General features: G+C 37.1%; 1 protein-coding gene across 1 annotated transcript in view; it reads right to left on the bottom strand.

Moving 5' to 3' along the window:
• The window catches only part of LOC127986709 (matrix metalloproteinase-17-like), a 67,627-nt gene that overhangs the window by 13,093 nt on the left and 37,166 nt on the right, over nt 1–17,368 (bottom strand). Inside the window, exon 4 of the mRNA XM_052589039.1 lies at nt 9,477–9,763. Within this exon, the coding sequence (XP_052444999.1) occupies nt 9,477–9,763 (287 nt within the window). The remainder of the gene's footprint in view (nt 1–9,476; nt 9,764–17,368) is intronic.

Here is a 17,368-nt window from a genome sequence, read left to right as displayed (position 1 = left end):
TCAAAACTGTCAGTTGTTTGGGAACTAAATCCGTTGTAAAGAGAGATCTATTTAAGCCCACTCAAATGCTCGAGTGCAGACGATGCAGACACATCAATTTTAGGTAAAAAAAACAACAACAACAACAAAAAAACCTTAAAACAACACAGATTAAATACAATAACTCATGCATGTTCAAGTTCACCGCTGCCGTAATGTTAACAGTTTAATTAAAATGTCCTTTGTGACGTCTGTTTTTATATTGTTTATCGACAGTAACGTTATAGATATGTATATTGTTTGGATTAACTAGACGAGTAGACAGACATGAATGTTCATCGTACTGAAAATAAGTAAATATTGTTAGCTGATGCTAACTGTCTAGCTAACAAGCTTGTTGGTGCTAAGTTGATGTAATTTTTATAAATGTCCAAATATTTTTATTCAGCAACATATATATATATAGATAGTAGGGGTGTAACGGTTCACAAAATTCACGGTTCGGTTCGATACGATACACTGATGTCACGGTTCGGTTCGGTTCGGTTCGATACGTTTTAGATACAGCAAAATGCAAAAACATCTCAACTTTTCAGAATGCCGCAAGCGCACCGCGGGTCATGTGACAAGAACTAACCAATCAGCTTCATCCTTTCCCATAACAACGTTGAAAACTCAGCCAAGATGAAGGAACAGCTGATTATAGTTGTATATGGATTGCAATTTTGAAATAAATTTAGTAGCAGAGCTACTGCAAGCGATTTTTAGAGCTGCAAAGCCATTTACCCTTTGCTGAAATTTCCGCGTCTCATGGAGAGAGCACGTCATTGTTGCTTAGCAAAGACAGACGCCTCATGAGCGCTTCTGCCCGAGCGCTTTGGAAAGGAGGAGAAAGACGTGCTTAGCGTTTTCCACGTGTTTTTAGGAGCGATATGTGAACGGACCCTAAGGCGCTCGCTCACTCAACAGACCAGAAATATAAGATCCTAAAATAACCAACAGGTCTGGTGTTTGGGTGCACTTTGGATTCCCTGTAAGCTATAATACTGGTGTCTAAATGCTGCAGGCATAGTTTGTTGCGTGCATGTTTCTCCTTTTTTTCGTCTTTTCCCAGATACTGACACAATAAGGTGATGTCGGCGTAAATGAGTTGACATGTTTCAAGTATTCACGCTGGTGTTTTTTTTTTTTGAAGCAATGAAGCAACCGCGCGAAGCCCTCACTATATAGGATTTTAGAAAGAATGCAGAGCACTAGTGTAGTGTGCAAACTTACCACAGTGTGGATTTCAGAAAGTGTGCAAAGACTTCACGTGCACACTTACCATAACATGGATTTACAAATAATGTTCTAAGGAGGGGCTCTCATGTCACTCTGATCGAGCAGCTCATAGATGGAATCATGCATCTCAAACAATATGTTTGAGAGTCATCTTCTTTTTCTAGTCTGTTAAACGCATTGGCCATTTTGCAACGAGCCTTCAGCGCGTACTGAGTGAGCGAGTGCCTGCTGAGTAGCCTAACATAAACATATCAGTTGGTGTTTTTTTCTTCTTCGGGAGTGTCAGGGGCGTTGCCTGTTACGTCGTTTGGGTTATTGGGCTACCTTGTTGAACGCATATCATTATATTTCTCTTTTTTTTTTTCAAATATAATTAATTAGTCCAACGAACCGTTCGGTATGCATAATGCGTACCGCGTACCGAACCGAAAGCGTCGTACCGAACGGTTCAATACGAATACGCGTATCGTTACACCCCTAATAGATAGATAGATTACATCTGGTTAGAAAAGAAAGGATGTGATGTTCAGAACATGGTAACTACAGTAATTATCAAAGTGGGAAGAGATGCACCCCGTTTGGCTAGGGGTGTTTTTAAACCACAGACAAGATTTGAGAAGGAAAAAATCATTATAAAATTTTTTTTTATTATTTTGTTCCTTAAAATGTTCTTCCTAACTTCAGGCCTTATTATCATGTCATATATACAGTACAGACCAAAAGTTTGGACACACCTTCTCATTCAAAGAGTTTTCTTTATTTTCATGACTATGAAAATTGTAGATTCACACTGAAGGCATCAAAACTATGAATTAACACGTGGAATTATATATGGAATTATATGCATAACAAAAAAGTGTGAAACAACTGAAAATATGTCATATTGTAGGTTCTTCAAAGTAGCCACCTTTTGCTTTGATTACTGCTTTGCACACTCTTGGCATTCTCTTGATGAGCTTCAAGAGGTAGTCACCCTTTTGCCTTCTGTCTGCGGTCCAGCTCACCCCTAAACCATCTCGACTGGGTTCAGGTCCGGTGACTGTGGAGGCCAGGTCATCTGGCGCAGCACCCCATCACTCTCCTTCTTGGTCAAATAGCCCTTGATGCCTTCAGTGTGACTCTACAATCTTCATAGTCATGAAAATAAAGAAAACTCTTTGTATGAGTTTTCCAAACTTTTGGTCTGTACTGTAACTTTGATGTTCTGTAAAACAACTAACTTTAAAATACTTTTTTCTTACTGGTGAAAATCAGATGGTCATCTCTGTTTTCTCTCAGGTACATCACAGTGTAAGCTTCACAGTTAACATCACTCTCATCAGCGTAGTCCATATCAACAACAAAAATATATCTTGATTCCATATAGTGGTTATTTTGGAAAAAATCCCAGGTATTTTGAGCAGTAGGATTATAAAAAAATTTGCTAATATAAAATTAAATTAAGTAGCCTATGTAAAATTGCAAACATCTATCTTGCAGTACTTTTTTACTTAAGTACATAAAAAATTGAGTACTTTTGTACTTTCACTTGAGTAAAATTGAAAAAGGAGTACTTTTACTTTTACTGGAGTAATATTTTACCATATGTATCTGTACTTTTACTCAAGTACTTGATTTGTGTACTTCGTCCACCACTGCAAATAATACATTAGAATTTTTAGATTATTTAAATCATGAAATAAATAACAAATTATTTTATTGATGACTATAGTTTTACATTTCACTTTTGATTCACACATTTAACAGTTCTCTATAATTGTTCTATAGAAATAATTTCAGAACTCTATTTTGCTTAACTTTTCTTAATATCCAAATGATCTTTGGCATGAAAGAAAAATCGATCACTTTGACCCATACAATGTATTTTTGGCTATTGTTTCCAATATACCCCAGCGACGTAAGACTATTTATGTGTTCCAGAGTCACATATATTTATTATTTACCATGTGGCTAACATTATATATATTAAAACCATGTGGTTAGCAAATCACACAAATTTTGGTGAAGAATTTTTGAAGAATTTGATGAGATTCCTGACTGGGCAAATATGAGCACAGTTTGAGGCATCATTAAGAAACACGCAAGGAGAACAATCGGAGAAGATTTGCTCTCCATGTAATCTAAATGAAACAACTGAAACTGAAAACTATTCTCTTTTGTGGTATTTCTGTCCTTCTGAACATCAAACAGCTTGTTTCATAAGGATGAAGACATCCGGTGTAATTATATCCTGGAAATCACAGTGATTAAACTGGGAATAGTTCAGGATGTCCACCCACATTATCATTTCTCAACACAATGAGCTGGTGATTGACAGGGGGGTCTGCGTCATTAAACGTTACTCACCTTTTTCATTATCTCGCTTTAGTACACAGAGAGATCCGTTCGATGCAGCCAGCCATAAAAAACATTCACAGCTTTCTGTTAAATGGCCCACAGAGATGGCAACAAAAACGCAGCCAGAGTTAGGAAAGTGTCATTGGATTTGGAGGAATAGAGAGAGAGACAAACAGACAGGAAGAGATCTACAGACAGACAGAATAGGACTTTGTGCTCTACAAACTGTGAAAATTGGAAAACGCGTGACAGTTAACCTAACGCTTCAGGTCTGTAAAAGCAGAAAACGGCTAGTCAAGCTCCTCTGAGCAAAACCGAGGATTAAATCGGTGATTTGCTCATTAAGATTACGACTCAAAAGGAGCTGTGTATCACTAACAGAGACTCGGCTCCCTCATGTGGGTTTCCTGCTTCTTACATTAGCATAATGCACTTTTAAGATTATGCAAAACAAAAGAGGCCGGGACCTGACGGATGTTCACTCGATGAGGAAAGTCACTCAAGTTTTCAGCAGCACAATGCAGTCATAATCTCAAATTTGGTGTCTTTTAAAGGAACAGTACAGATTAAAATGAACATTCTGTCTATACTCACCCTCATGTCATTTTAATCCTATATGATTTTCATTCTTAATGTGCATCTTAAAAAAAGGGGAAAAATTGATTAAAATGTAATCACCATCCTCAGGCTATCCAAGATGTACTGTAAATGAATTTGTTTCTTCATCAAAACAGATTTGGAGGAATTTAGCATTGAATCACTTACTCACGAATGGATCCTCTGCAGTGAATGGGTGCCGTCAGAATGAGAGTTTAAAGAAATAACATAACAATAAGCCACAAGTAATCCACACAACTACAGTACATCTTTTATGAAGCAAAACGGCTAAAATATAAGTCCTTTATCCAAAATCTCCATTAAAAATCTGAATCAGGAGAGAAATATGCACAAGTAAGGCATCGCGCAAGTACATTCCAAAACAGTTCCAAATAAATATGTCAGTGGATTTTGATGTGAGAGGACAACAGGTAAAGGAAGTTATGATTTATGGACTTGTATTTTAAAGTTGAAATGCCTTATGACGTATTTGTTTCTTACAAACACAGCTTTTTAACTTCACAAGATGTTAATTGATGGCCTGGAGTTGTGTGGATCCTGTGTTGATTATTGCAATGTATTAATCAACAACTGTTTGGACTCTCATTCTGACGGCACCCATTCACTGAAGAGGATCCATTGGTGAGCAAGTGATGTAATGCTAAATTTCTCAAACTCTGTCATGATGAAAAAACAAATCTACATCTTGGATAGCCTGTGGGTGAACACATGTTTATTTTTGGGTGAACCATTCTTTTAAAAGAACTCATCTGTTTAGAAGGACATGAGGGTGAGTAATAAATGTCAGACATTTTATTTTTGGCTGCACTGTCCCTTTAAGCCAACATACGTTAAAGAAAGACTCGTGACTGATGAGTTTTACCCTGTGTCTGGTTAGCAACTGCTGTATCTGATTGCTAGAGGCTGATTTGTTTAGCACAAGCTAGCGATTTATCCAGACGAACTTTGTGCAGATCGGGTTCCAAAGGAGGAGATGCGGAGGATGACAGATGGATGTGAAGCAATCTGATTAAGACCTTCCGCACTGGAAACATCTGGTACATGGCATCCTACAGCAACAAGCTAAAGGTGTCTGTCACAGATGACTGAAATAAATGAGTGTAAACTATTTTAAAACTGAAATTTAGCCTGTGCGTGTTAACAGTTTGGCCCTGGATTTCAGAAGCTTGTTTGGGTGAAGGTTATGGTATTAAAGTACCTTCTGTTCAGTAAACAAATACATGTGTTAAGGATTATCAGATCAGAATAGCTTTAATGGAATAGTTCACCCAAAAATGGAAAATCTGTCATCAACTGCTCACCCTTATGTCCTTCTAAACCCACAGAAGTTTCTTTCTTGTTTTGTACTGGTTGCTATTTTTGCAATAAATTGCGGTGGCTTTTTAAGTTTCAAAACGTCGCACAATAAATGCATCACAGACATGAATATTTCGAATCTTCCAAAACGATACGACACCTTTGTATCAGAAACCACTTTTTCGATTCGCTTCTTCACAACTCTTAATTATAAATCACTGAGACTGAATCATTATTTTCAGTCAGATCTTTTCAGTGAAGACTGAATGATTAACTAATGAGTTAAAGCTGCGGTAGGGAAATTTTGACGCTCTAGCGGTTAATAAACAGAACTGTTTGCGTCTTGCGGAAGAACATCGTTGCCGGAACTACTTCTCTCTGTTTATGTCTATGAAGAATCACAAAGGTAATGGGTTACTCCGCCGCGGTATCCCCGAAGCAATCTAAAATAGTCAGAATATAAACACTTATTATAGGTGAACCCTAGTGATTCAGGACAAGCCAAAAACACGGTTTGGAAAATTGATTCATGGTGTACTCGCTTATTATATAATTTTTTCTACATTTTGAACACAAACAAAGTTACGGACCGCAGCTCTGATTGGTTATTTTTTACCGGGAGCGATGGAGTTTCTGCAAATGGCAATAGGACCACTGGGAGGAGCCAGAGGAGCTTGATTTTTTTCAGATTGTCTGTCTCATATTCTACTGTCAGGACATAATGACAGGTTTAATAAATATGTAAAAAATATTTTTTTACAAAAGTTCCCTACAGCACCTTTAAGTTTCTGAGTTCAAATAACTTCTACCAAATAACAAATAACCGCACCAAAAGCGGACCAAACAAGCGTACCGAGACCTGCTTGAAGAGGTGGTCTCGGTACGCTTTCAAACAAACTCTGGAGTGGTTAGTTTGTGGTGAGAATGTGATCCGACCTGGAACAGACTCAACTGCAAAAAGTACTGACTACATTTTTGGACTAAACCAGCTGCCGTAGTCAGCTGTGTTGTGCATTATGGGATGAGGAAGTGTTTGTTGACAGTTTGCACTTTAGCATGGCCGATCGTGGACAAATTTGGAGTAGTGAGGAGGTGCGGAGCCTCATAGAAATTTGGTCAGATGAGCATGAGCATGTCAGAGTTGAGAAGAATTAATGCACGCCTCCGCTTGAAGTTACAAGCGATTCAAGCTCGCCGTTTGCAGTGCATTAGAACGTTGTATTTAAGCCACATCTGCCCTTCATTATAGAAATTAATTTTTTGCATATTGTGGTGTATACAAACAATGTAATAGATTTTGGCCAGGGACGAAACCAGCCCGCGCAGTCATGTTGCTGGCTTTTCCTATTATGTTGGAATTTTCCAGCACGTAAATTCTGACCAATCGAAAAGCAGTTTAGGAAATACGTTGTGGCCAATGTTGTCATGTAACTGCATTTTGGTTAGTTTCAACTGGTTCGGACCAAAGCAATCAGTGTGGTGTGAAAAGGAACCAAAAAAGCTAAAAAATGCTACAATGTATAATTGTTTGCCCTTGGTTGGGACCAAATGAATCGAACTAGAGATGTGAAAGCACCCTTAAACTGACTCAATTATGTGGTATGGATTAAAACTAATATGGATTTGAAATAAAGCAGAAGTGTTAAATGAGCTACTTTTATCATATATTATTGTGCTTTTGTGAACTTTGAGTTCACGTTTATTGCAACTGCATGTAAAAGAATAGCCAATCTAATTCATCAAAATTTCTCCTTTTGATTTTTACAGAAAGAGAAATTCCTATTAGGTTTGAAGGACATGACGGTGAGTAAACAATTTAATGTTTTTATTTTTATTTTTGATTGAACTAATCTGTTAAAGTCAGTGAAGCATATAGGCAGGAAGTTGAAAATTTCTTAAAATAACCTTCTTCTGAAGGTAAAAAGCTCTCTCTCTCTCTCTTGCAGTGTGTTTGCAGAAAGGAAATCAACAGTAGACACCGCTAATGACTGGCAGCTTGCTAAAATGGACGATAATGGACCAGGGTCTTCTGCCTCATTTTGTCATACACACAAAAAAACGTGGTCACGCACATAAACATTAAATACAATAGTGCATTACAGGCTTGGGTCAAATTGCGAAAAGTTGATCAAAAACCACCTGCTTAATGAGCCTTTTGTTTTGGCCACAACAATCAGTCTGCATTAGTGAACAGCCAATGAAGGCATAATTAATAAAAGAAATCTGCCTGCTGTCACAAAAACAGAGACACTCCTGTGATTCCACTCGACACATGATCCATGGGAAGATGGGATGCCTCTGCTGCTGTGCAACAAGTACAAGGATAGCCGCAATCTCAAACAGAGTAGTTCGGAGTCTGTCTAATCTCCATTAAGAGTTAATTATACTGTACACAGCAGAACTTTCTCTTTCCGCTGTTCCCTCAAAGAGAAAATTCTTGTTATGTCAAAAACAATATGCTTACAGTTCTCCAAACGAAGTTGGAGGGAGAGAGAAGCACGTTTGCATGATAAAGCTTGACTTTTTTATGGAGTTCAATCATCTGAGCATTAAAAATGTATATTCTTGACGAATTTCAGGATTTGCATCTTAAAAATAATGCATTTTAATGTAAAAATTTAAATATTACTGTTACATAATGATTTAAAAAAAATCATCATTATGTGTTTCTTTTGAAACAAATAGCACTAAAAGTCAATAATAAAACTGAAATCACAGTGTAAGTTTTTACCTGTCGTCTACAGACGCGTTTGGAAGTTCCGTTCGCAGCAGGAGGCTGTGTGTGTGTTCTATCAGGATCACATTAATTATTCACACCCTCTGGCAGCACCATGCTGTAAACTACTAAACCCAGTTTCACATTCTGCCTACCGCTTAATAACACGTTCTTCCTCACCTTCGAAACAATACATCCAGCTCTTTATTTTAGTATTACTCCGTGTTTCGTCACTTTGAAGGGGCAAAAGATTTTCTTTAAGAATGGACAAAATGACGCTGATGAAAATGGCCTGTACATTCTAAAGCTATGATTATAAAAATAAAATAAAACAATTTAAGGCAATTTAGCATGAGGCTACAACAAAATATGGGATCTGAGTTCTGATATATAAACAGTCCAAAAAATATATATATAAAAACAAAATAGGATAGTCTTGCTGGATAGACTTAGAGGGCAGATGGAAAGCCAAAAATAACACGGTAAATTAGGACATTCTGGGCTGAAATCTTGGGCTTATTACAACGGCCCATGATGAATAATGGCTGGTAATGACGAGAATAACTGATGACCATATGGGAGGAGCAGGTGCAGGTGGTCATTAGATGGACAGTGACCCTGTTATGGTGTAGGGTCAGCTGATCACACACAAAGAGGTGGAGGGCTTGTCTTCAGCAGGAGTGAGAGATGGAGGAGGGGGTCCGGCACTCAGCGGTGTATGTCCAGACAGTACAAGTGGGTGGTGAAAGGCTTTGTGATTTTTAAGTAGGACTTTCCCTCCCCATTTCTCTTTCTCTCGTTTCCTTCTCTTCATTCAATCCTTAATATTAGATCTGCACCTGCCAAAGAACGGAGCAAACAGATGCTCATCTGATGGGGGCCTAATTGGGGCAGACTCTACGGCTGTCCATGAGCATATGGCTCATAGCCACAAGAGAGCAGAGTAGGGATGCAAAGGGTCGTTTGAACCAGCTCCATCAGGGTCCACTGACTGGGCAGGATGGGGAAAAAGGAACCCCACCTGCACCAATGCTAATTATCAACCTCGTGGTTAGTGCAGCCTCTCGGGCAAACATGTTCATTTCAAGCATAAAACCTGAAAAAAGTCTCATTTACACATTTACACTTTTGACCGATGAATAATAATAATAAATGATAAATACATTTAAATTATTGAAAAAGATACAGGGCTCCTTGGATGAATACAGCGAACAATTTCCTCTCCTTCATATACCTCATGCTGTCTTACCTGGCGATCTGAAGGTCCAGGCTTCATCATCATCAAAGTGCGTGTCTCCCGCTGTGAACCGTTCTCCAGGAAAGAATGCGTGGGCTACTGTGCCCCCGGGTCCGTCGAAAGGGTATCCGTCGTTGTGATCCGCTTTGGTGAAATCAATCTGAATGTCTGCCTCATTCCCCGCCACCTCGTGGAAGTTTAGCGGAGCGATGTCACTCCACACTTTCAGGGCATAGTACATAAGCGCCCGCACCATGTCCCGGCCCAGCAAAGCTGACTCCTTTGGAAACGTCCTTACCCTGTGAAAGCAGAAACATGAGTTCATGTTTGAAACAGTGGCTTGAAATAGACAAGAATCTCTTTGTGAAACCAGCGACAGTGCTAGAAGATGAATTCAGCATTGCTTTGAACATATAAATAGGACAAGACGTGCAGCAGGCTGTCAAAAACGGTTCTGAAAGACCATCTCGGGGCTCTTTCAAACTCAGGGTTAGTTCCATGGTAATGCATTTAGGAGTTACAAAACATCTTCTTTCTCTCTATTCTCTTTTACTCGAGGTAATTCGGGTGAATTGGAGGTCCACTATACTCCCCACAATCATGGTAATCACTTCCTCCAAGGGCAATTTGAGCCCTTTTTCAGAGGGTACCGAGGAAGATCGATGAGAAATTAATTTCAGAGTGCTGGCTCTGTAAGTTCCCACTAAAAAGTGTGCCCTCTGCACAAAGTACACTTATCCTTTCTGCACAAGCACTGGGTTCAGGCATTCCATTCCATTTGCAGAACATTGACTCTTTTAGGGCACTTTGGGTGCTGGTAGCATATTCACACCGGTTGCTCAAGGTCAGCATGTAGATTTAGTCAAGTTCTATTGCAGTACATTGTGATAAGTTTACAGTGGGTTGGTTCAAAGGAAAGATTGGAGATGCACAGTAATGCCGTGCCAAGGTCAGCACTGCCCCCAGCTGCATTTAGAATGAGCTAAGTGACCTCTTTGTGTACTAACATTCACTGTGTGATGTGCTACACGGTTTGTACATTAATTCATCTCACCCCACTGCTCTTTTGCTTGACTTCTGCCAGACATGCAGTAAACATCCTAAGCATTTCTCACACAGCAAAGAATACAAATCTAATGTTTGAAAGGTAAAAAAGCGTTGCTTAGGTTCATGGTGTAGCCTAGCCTAAGATAATCAGAGTCTAGATAAAGTGTTGCAAAGAATATGTGCCAAAAAATAAGTATTTTAAATGTAATATATTATTATTAGTTGTAGTAGTAGTATTAGTAGGTTTTTTTTGGTGAAAAAATAATTTGTGGAAAAATATACAATAAAGAAAATGCATAAAAAAGATAAAAAAGAGAGAGACATGCATGCAAATTAACTTATAATATAATTATAAATATATATATATATATATATATATATATATATATATAATTTTGTAATTAATAAATATAGATTTTTTTAAATATATTTTATTCTTCTTCTTATTATTATTAAGTAAACAGTAAGAAAGAAAGTACATATTAATATAATTTTGTGGGGAGAAATACACTTTTTTGTTTAGTTATATATATAGCAGGAATCCCAGAAAAGTATACTAAATGTATTTACCTATATATATATATATATATATATATATATATATATATATATATATATATATATATATATATATATATATATAGGTAAATAAATTTAGAATAGTAGACTTTTCTGGGGTTCCTGCTATTTTTTTCCAATTAGTTCATTAGTGCGTTTATTTTTGTTTTTCTTATGCAATCCATTCTGTTTCCTTGAAATGTCCTGTTAGAACAGGTTTACATGCAATAAGTTCAGAGCTATGGAAGGAGGTATGAATTTCTAGTTCAATTTTCCATCTATTTTCGCCATAATGTGCCCTTGGCAGGGTTTCAGTAGATGGCCAGCATAAATTGGAGAATAATCAAGGTAGTGTTTTTCTTCATGTCGTTTGGTTATTATACAGGCACTAGTAGCGGCAGCTAACCTGAAAGCAAGGCAAAGTGCCTCAGGGAAGATTGGCCATCCCAGCAGCATGTAAACGGCCAAATGTTGAAGTTTAATTTTCAGTCACAATCCCCCTTCTTTGTCTCCATGTGATACAAGACTGATTAGACAGACAAGAGGGGAAAGGGATGAAAAGAGAGAAAATGACAAATAGAAATCAGGGGGAACAAGTTCAAAAGAACTCATTTCCTCCATTCTGTGGTAATTCTCACAGTGGGTCTGACTCCTGCAGATCAGTGGTACAGACAGAACATTTACTGTATGGTGTTAATCACACATCAAATCAATCCTCCACACTTACAACTAGGCAGTAGGCACTGACAGTGACACTGCTGGGCGGGTGTTTTAAAGGAATGATTCCTCAAATTAGTCTCTGTAAAATTATGAAACAGACAGGAATTTATTTTGTCATTCACTGAAGACCTTTATATCCAACTTATCAGATAATCTTTTTTTTCTATCCTTTTTGTTTTAAATTTGCAATGTCCAATTCATGAATTAATCATTCCTTTGAGTCAGTTTTTTTTTTTTCAATGAACTAACTGGTCCACCATGAATCAACAATATGAATCTGTTTCTTACACAAAGCAATCATACGAGATCAGACTTGGAGTATAGTGTTTGAATCATATTGAACCAATTTTAATCCGTTTTTAAGCTTGAAAGTTTCATTCTCCATTTATTACACAGTCCTGATTCTCTAAAAAAAAAGAATTCTGATGATTTGCAAAATAAATCAAATAAAAAAGCCGACTTAATTTGACGATTTAATGAGTTCAAAAATATAAATAAATATCAATAAAAAAATTTTTTTTTCACAAAACAAGAAAAAATATTTTTTTTTTTGCAGGGTTCAACATTTTTAAGCTGACAACAAAGAAAGCACTAGTTTATCAATAAATTATTGAAATGTTAATGCAACCTCCTTGCTGTTTTTCCCTGACACATTTGTAAACATTACTTCTGCCAGCTTTATGCATTCATTTAAAAACTTATTAGGCTATGTAGGTAAGTAAAAACTCATTATTATGAGTTAAATTGTTTATTAATAAACGTGCAATTAGTCAACTAATGCTTCAGATGAACGACTACTAGTTGACCAGAACATTTTTAAGTCAAGGGCAGCCCTAAATCATGTATTTGAGGCAGTTTTCAGGTGTTCAAAGTAAAATACAAGTTGGTTGTCAAATGCAAAAAAGCTATCAACTGAACATATTTTGTGAAATATGCTAGAGCACGCTAGAGCAAAACACTATTCAGTTATAACACCTGCAGTTATATCACAATTTCAAATGTATGCAGGTGTTTTAACTGAAAAAGAATTTCTCCTTTTGTTTTTCACACAAGGAAGTCAGTCATACGGGTATTTGAATGGATAAATAAATGATAACAGTATTTCGACTTTATGGTGCACTATCCCTTTAAAGATCCCCTCAGCCTATTCAGTGCGATGGTTTTTAGTTACTCTCTCCAATCACACAGGCACGTGCCATGAGGGATAAAAAGAAATCCAACCCTGATGGATTATCTTCATTTGAGTCCTTTGGACATGGGTGGGATTATCTGGCTAAACTACAGCATAATGATTTACAACCTCCGCCCTTATTGTGTGGAGGCATCTGGGCTAGCATATCATAGATACCCATGATACTGAAATCACACAACAGCTCGTTCACACTCTCATTGGGTATTGCCCTGAGCATATTGAGCAATTGTGAGAAATGTTCCCATTTTCAGCCGGCACGGAAAGGATTAGGAGCGTCAAGGGGTTTGATCGACAGAAATGCAATGGGAGTAATGGAGGGTGGTGAGAAAAGAGATGCTTATCATAAAGCCATTTCACTCTGCTCCCTACTAATCAGCCTGGGAAATCAACCCCAGAGACACACAGCACAAAAAAACATATTGTCTTCAAAGCAATCACTCCTAATCCATTTGGGTAATTAATGAGATTGTTAACGAGCAGGCAGTGGCCCTAGAGAATGGTGAGGGTCTAATGTGGAATGATGGAGTCATGATGAGAGGCCGTCTCGGTTTGTGACTGATGGTCAGTGCGTGCTGAATACATATGTAGACTGTTGGATCTCTGAGCCGGCGTTCTTACAGGCTGATCAATCATTTATCCATCAGTGTCCACTGAGAGGCCATCCAACTGTCTAGACTAGTAAACTGTCTGAAAAATAGAACAAGAGTAATACTTTGTCCGAAGAAACTTAAAAAAAAAAAAAAAAAATCAAACCCTTAAGGGGATAGTTCACCCAGAAATAAAAATTCTGTCAGCTTTTACTCATCCTCATGTCACTCAAAATTCATATGACTTTCTTCTTTGGAATAAAGATGAGGTATTTTAAATAATCTCAATGTCCAAATTTATAATGACAAAAAAAAAAAAAGTAGACGACATGACTTGTACACCTTATTCCAAGTTTTCTAAAGCTTTCTGAGAGTAAGAGAAAAAAAATGAGTCATTATTCACTGACAAACTTTCACTTTACTGAACTAGTAACTCAAGAACCCCTGTGAATGGAGTCCGTGAGCTGACCTCCACTTCACGGACAATTTAGTCTGAATCATTTAGTCTGAATGATTCTGATTGAGCCTGTTCAAAAGAGTGATTCATGAATTGATTTGATTCTCAAATTCAGCTTAATGATTCAGTCATTATAAACTGTTGCTTTATGGAGAAAAGGCATGAAAATTAATTTTCAGATTCCCTTTTTTGTTACTAGACAACATTGAGGTGAGCAAAATATTGCACAGTATTAAGTATAAGACCTTAATAATTTTATGTTACAGAAAAAAAAAATTTAAACATCCTAATTTATTCAGATAATTCAGTTAAAAAGTGTATACACATGTGCGCGCACACACACACATACACACACACACACAAACACACACACTCACACTATTTTCTGTACTCCAAATTAAAGTGCCCCTACTATTTTTGGGTTTTTGAAAATGACCTTTTATGCAGTTTGTAACACAGCTCTAAGTGAATTAAAACATCCTGCAATGTTTTAAATCTCAAAGTGCGCTCTATATAAAGTTATTATCTCTCAAAAGAAAGAGTCAATTCTGAATCATTTAAATGAGTCATAAAAAAAAAAAAAAAAAATCCCAAGACGTTCCATGTTGACGTCTTCTTAACTGAAGTCCACTGCAGCAAAAGTTTTCACATTTATGGCTCTGAGTGTTTGCTGCGTAATACCATCAGTTGATTTTCGCGTTGGTCTGATTAAAAATGGTAATTCTTTCTTTGCCACTAAGAACCGCTTTTGGAGCGACAAAAATAGTATTTTCCCGGTAATGGCTGCATACAAGGCAGCACTGTGCTCACAAATGCTGTTTTAGGCATTACAGGCATGATGAAATGACCAATCGAACCAATCACCGCAGATTAGTATCATGCAAAGGATGGGTTTGAAAAAAAAATTGTTGAGTGAATCGTTTGGGAGTGGTTAAGCAAATAAGGTAAAAATAAATGCATATTAGAAAATGACTGTGTTTTTTAACTTGGCATGCTTATCAACCTGTTGTTGGGGAGTCCCAAAACCAAAATATGAAAATATTACATCACCCGTAATATCAGAATATAATCTGATTTCAATTTACATTTACAATTAACAATTTGTAAAAAATATAAATATTAAGCATGTAAGTATGTTCACGCAAGGAAAAAACAAGAACAAGAAGTTCTATTATTAACTTCCACTTTTTTTTCTGCAAGTAAATTAATATTTGAGTATGTTTAGATATTTTCTGAAATAAAACCGTGGAAACAATTGCTTCCCTTAAGAATCTTGATGTGTATAAAAACCTGACAGCCTGTGCTGATCAAAGCTCATTGTTTTATACTGTCAGTACTTTTTGCTCTCTTATCGATTCTTCTCTTGCCCAAGCCTATTTTAAAAGATCTCTCCTCACAAACCTGTATGATGGCGCAGTGCAATAATTACTCAGAATCCATCATTGTCTTTCTCCTATCCTGTCTGTCTTTCTTATTCCTTACGCCCCTTTTCAATTGTCTTGGACAGGCTTTTTATCACTGCTCCTAAAACAAGCCATTACAGGCTTTATTACAGTGACCGGCCTCTCGGCGGGTGTACTGGCACACCTCTGTCGCTACAACTGAACCAGAGTGCAAAGCTCCTGACATGAATTGTACAAGAACTGATAGAGCTCTCCCAGCTCAGTTATAGGAGTCATTTCACACCAGCCAGCAAAGGGCAGCTCTGTGGAGGTCACATGGCGGGGTCTGCCCAAACTCATCAACACAGAAAAGGAAGGTTCAAGCAAAAATGAAGGTCACACAAAAATAATCCAAAAGCTGAGGGCGGCAGAGTGAAGAATGTGGGGAAGCATAGATATCGGTTATAAAATGGCAAAAATATGTGTATGACCATTCAAATGCATTTAATTTCAACATTTAGAAAACAGGCCTACATAATGTCGCTGCTTCTCAAACAGTGAAAGTGCTGAGAACTGCAATATTTGTCAATAGGTCAAAAATGAGATTATAAATGCCAAGCTAAATATTACAATGACTTCTATTGCCATCTGTTTCTCTGAGCACAAAGTAAATGATGTGCATTATGAGTCACATAAATAACATACAAATATCATCAAAGGCCAGCGTGAGAGTGTTGTGTAATACATCACACTTTCATTCGCTAAAAGATTGAAATGCACCCATGATTGATATTTAATGAGTTATGTATATTTGTTCGTACGTAAAACATTGCTACATTTTGTTGAGAAATTTTAGGGGATGTCATGCATGTTTCATTTTGAAGTAATGGCCGCTGGTTAAACTCTCGAATGACCCTGCTGAGTCACGAAGCCAAACGGTTATTAAGCTGCATGTCTGTGAGGTCAGATGTCTTGAGCAATTTATTCCCGACCATCTGGATGTATGTGTAGAAGATGTTCACAACTCATCTGAATGGGTTTATCAGCTCTAGGATGATGGGAATGTCTCTGCCTTTAAAAGTTTCCACAAAACTGTTTCTCAGCCTTTCAAGATTTCTTTCTGTTGTGGAACATAAAAGAAGTTAAGCTACTATAGAGAATTAAGCATTAATTTAAATGTATGCATTTGGTAGGATTTTTTTCAAAGTGACTTAAATTGCTTTTAAAGGATACGTTTTGAAAGTTCACACATTTTTGGGGAATCAAAGCCATTAACTTGGTGTCGCTAGCGCCATGTGCTACTGTTTAAGCTACACGAATGATTTCTTATTTATTCAATAAAAGCATACATTTATCTTCCTGTTGATAGACCAAAATTTAAGTTATCATTCACTGAAAATCTCGATCTCATTTGGGTTTGGAGCAACAAGTGAATTTAACTTCATCACAGAGAACATTGTCATGATTGAAGACCCACAAATTGCTTGGAGTCACCTTTCTGATGATTTCAAAAATGCAAACCATGAAAAATAACCAGGAATATACATCAAAAAGACAAAACAATTGTTTAACAAGCCGATGGCTATGTACCATTTGAAGGACAAAAATAACACTTTAAAAGTTCTTTCAATTCTGGCATGGCAATTTAACTCTAGTTCACACAGCATTTACCAATTAAACCCCATAGAAGCAACTCCCATTAAGATTTGTGGGTGTTATTATATTGCAGTGTGTGTTGAGGTAAAAATAAAAAAGTTGTGCTGCTTAGGTAATGTTTATAAGCTTTAAGGCCATTTATATGCTGAGGTAGTTCCTAAATGTTGACTAAATTATATAATTATACTTAAAATGCATCTCTTTTGGGAATCTGGACCAAAAATATTGATTTTATTTATTATTACGGCTGAAAAACAAGTGAAGCACTTTGATTTTACCACCCGGGTTTTGTTTTAATAGGAGCT

The sequence above is a fragment of the Carassius gibelio genome, chromosome B21, assembly GCF_023724105.1.
Source record: "Carassius gibelio isolate Cgi1373 ecotype wild population from Czech Republic chromosome B21, carGib1.2-hapl.c, whole genome shotgun sequence".
NCBI lineage: Eukaryota > Metazoa > Chordata > Actinopteri > Cypriniformes > Cyprinidae > Carassius > Carassius gibelio.
This window is presented reverse-complemented; position numbering and strand designations above follow the sequence as displayed.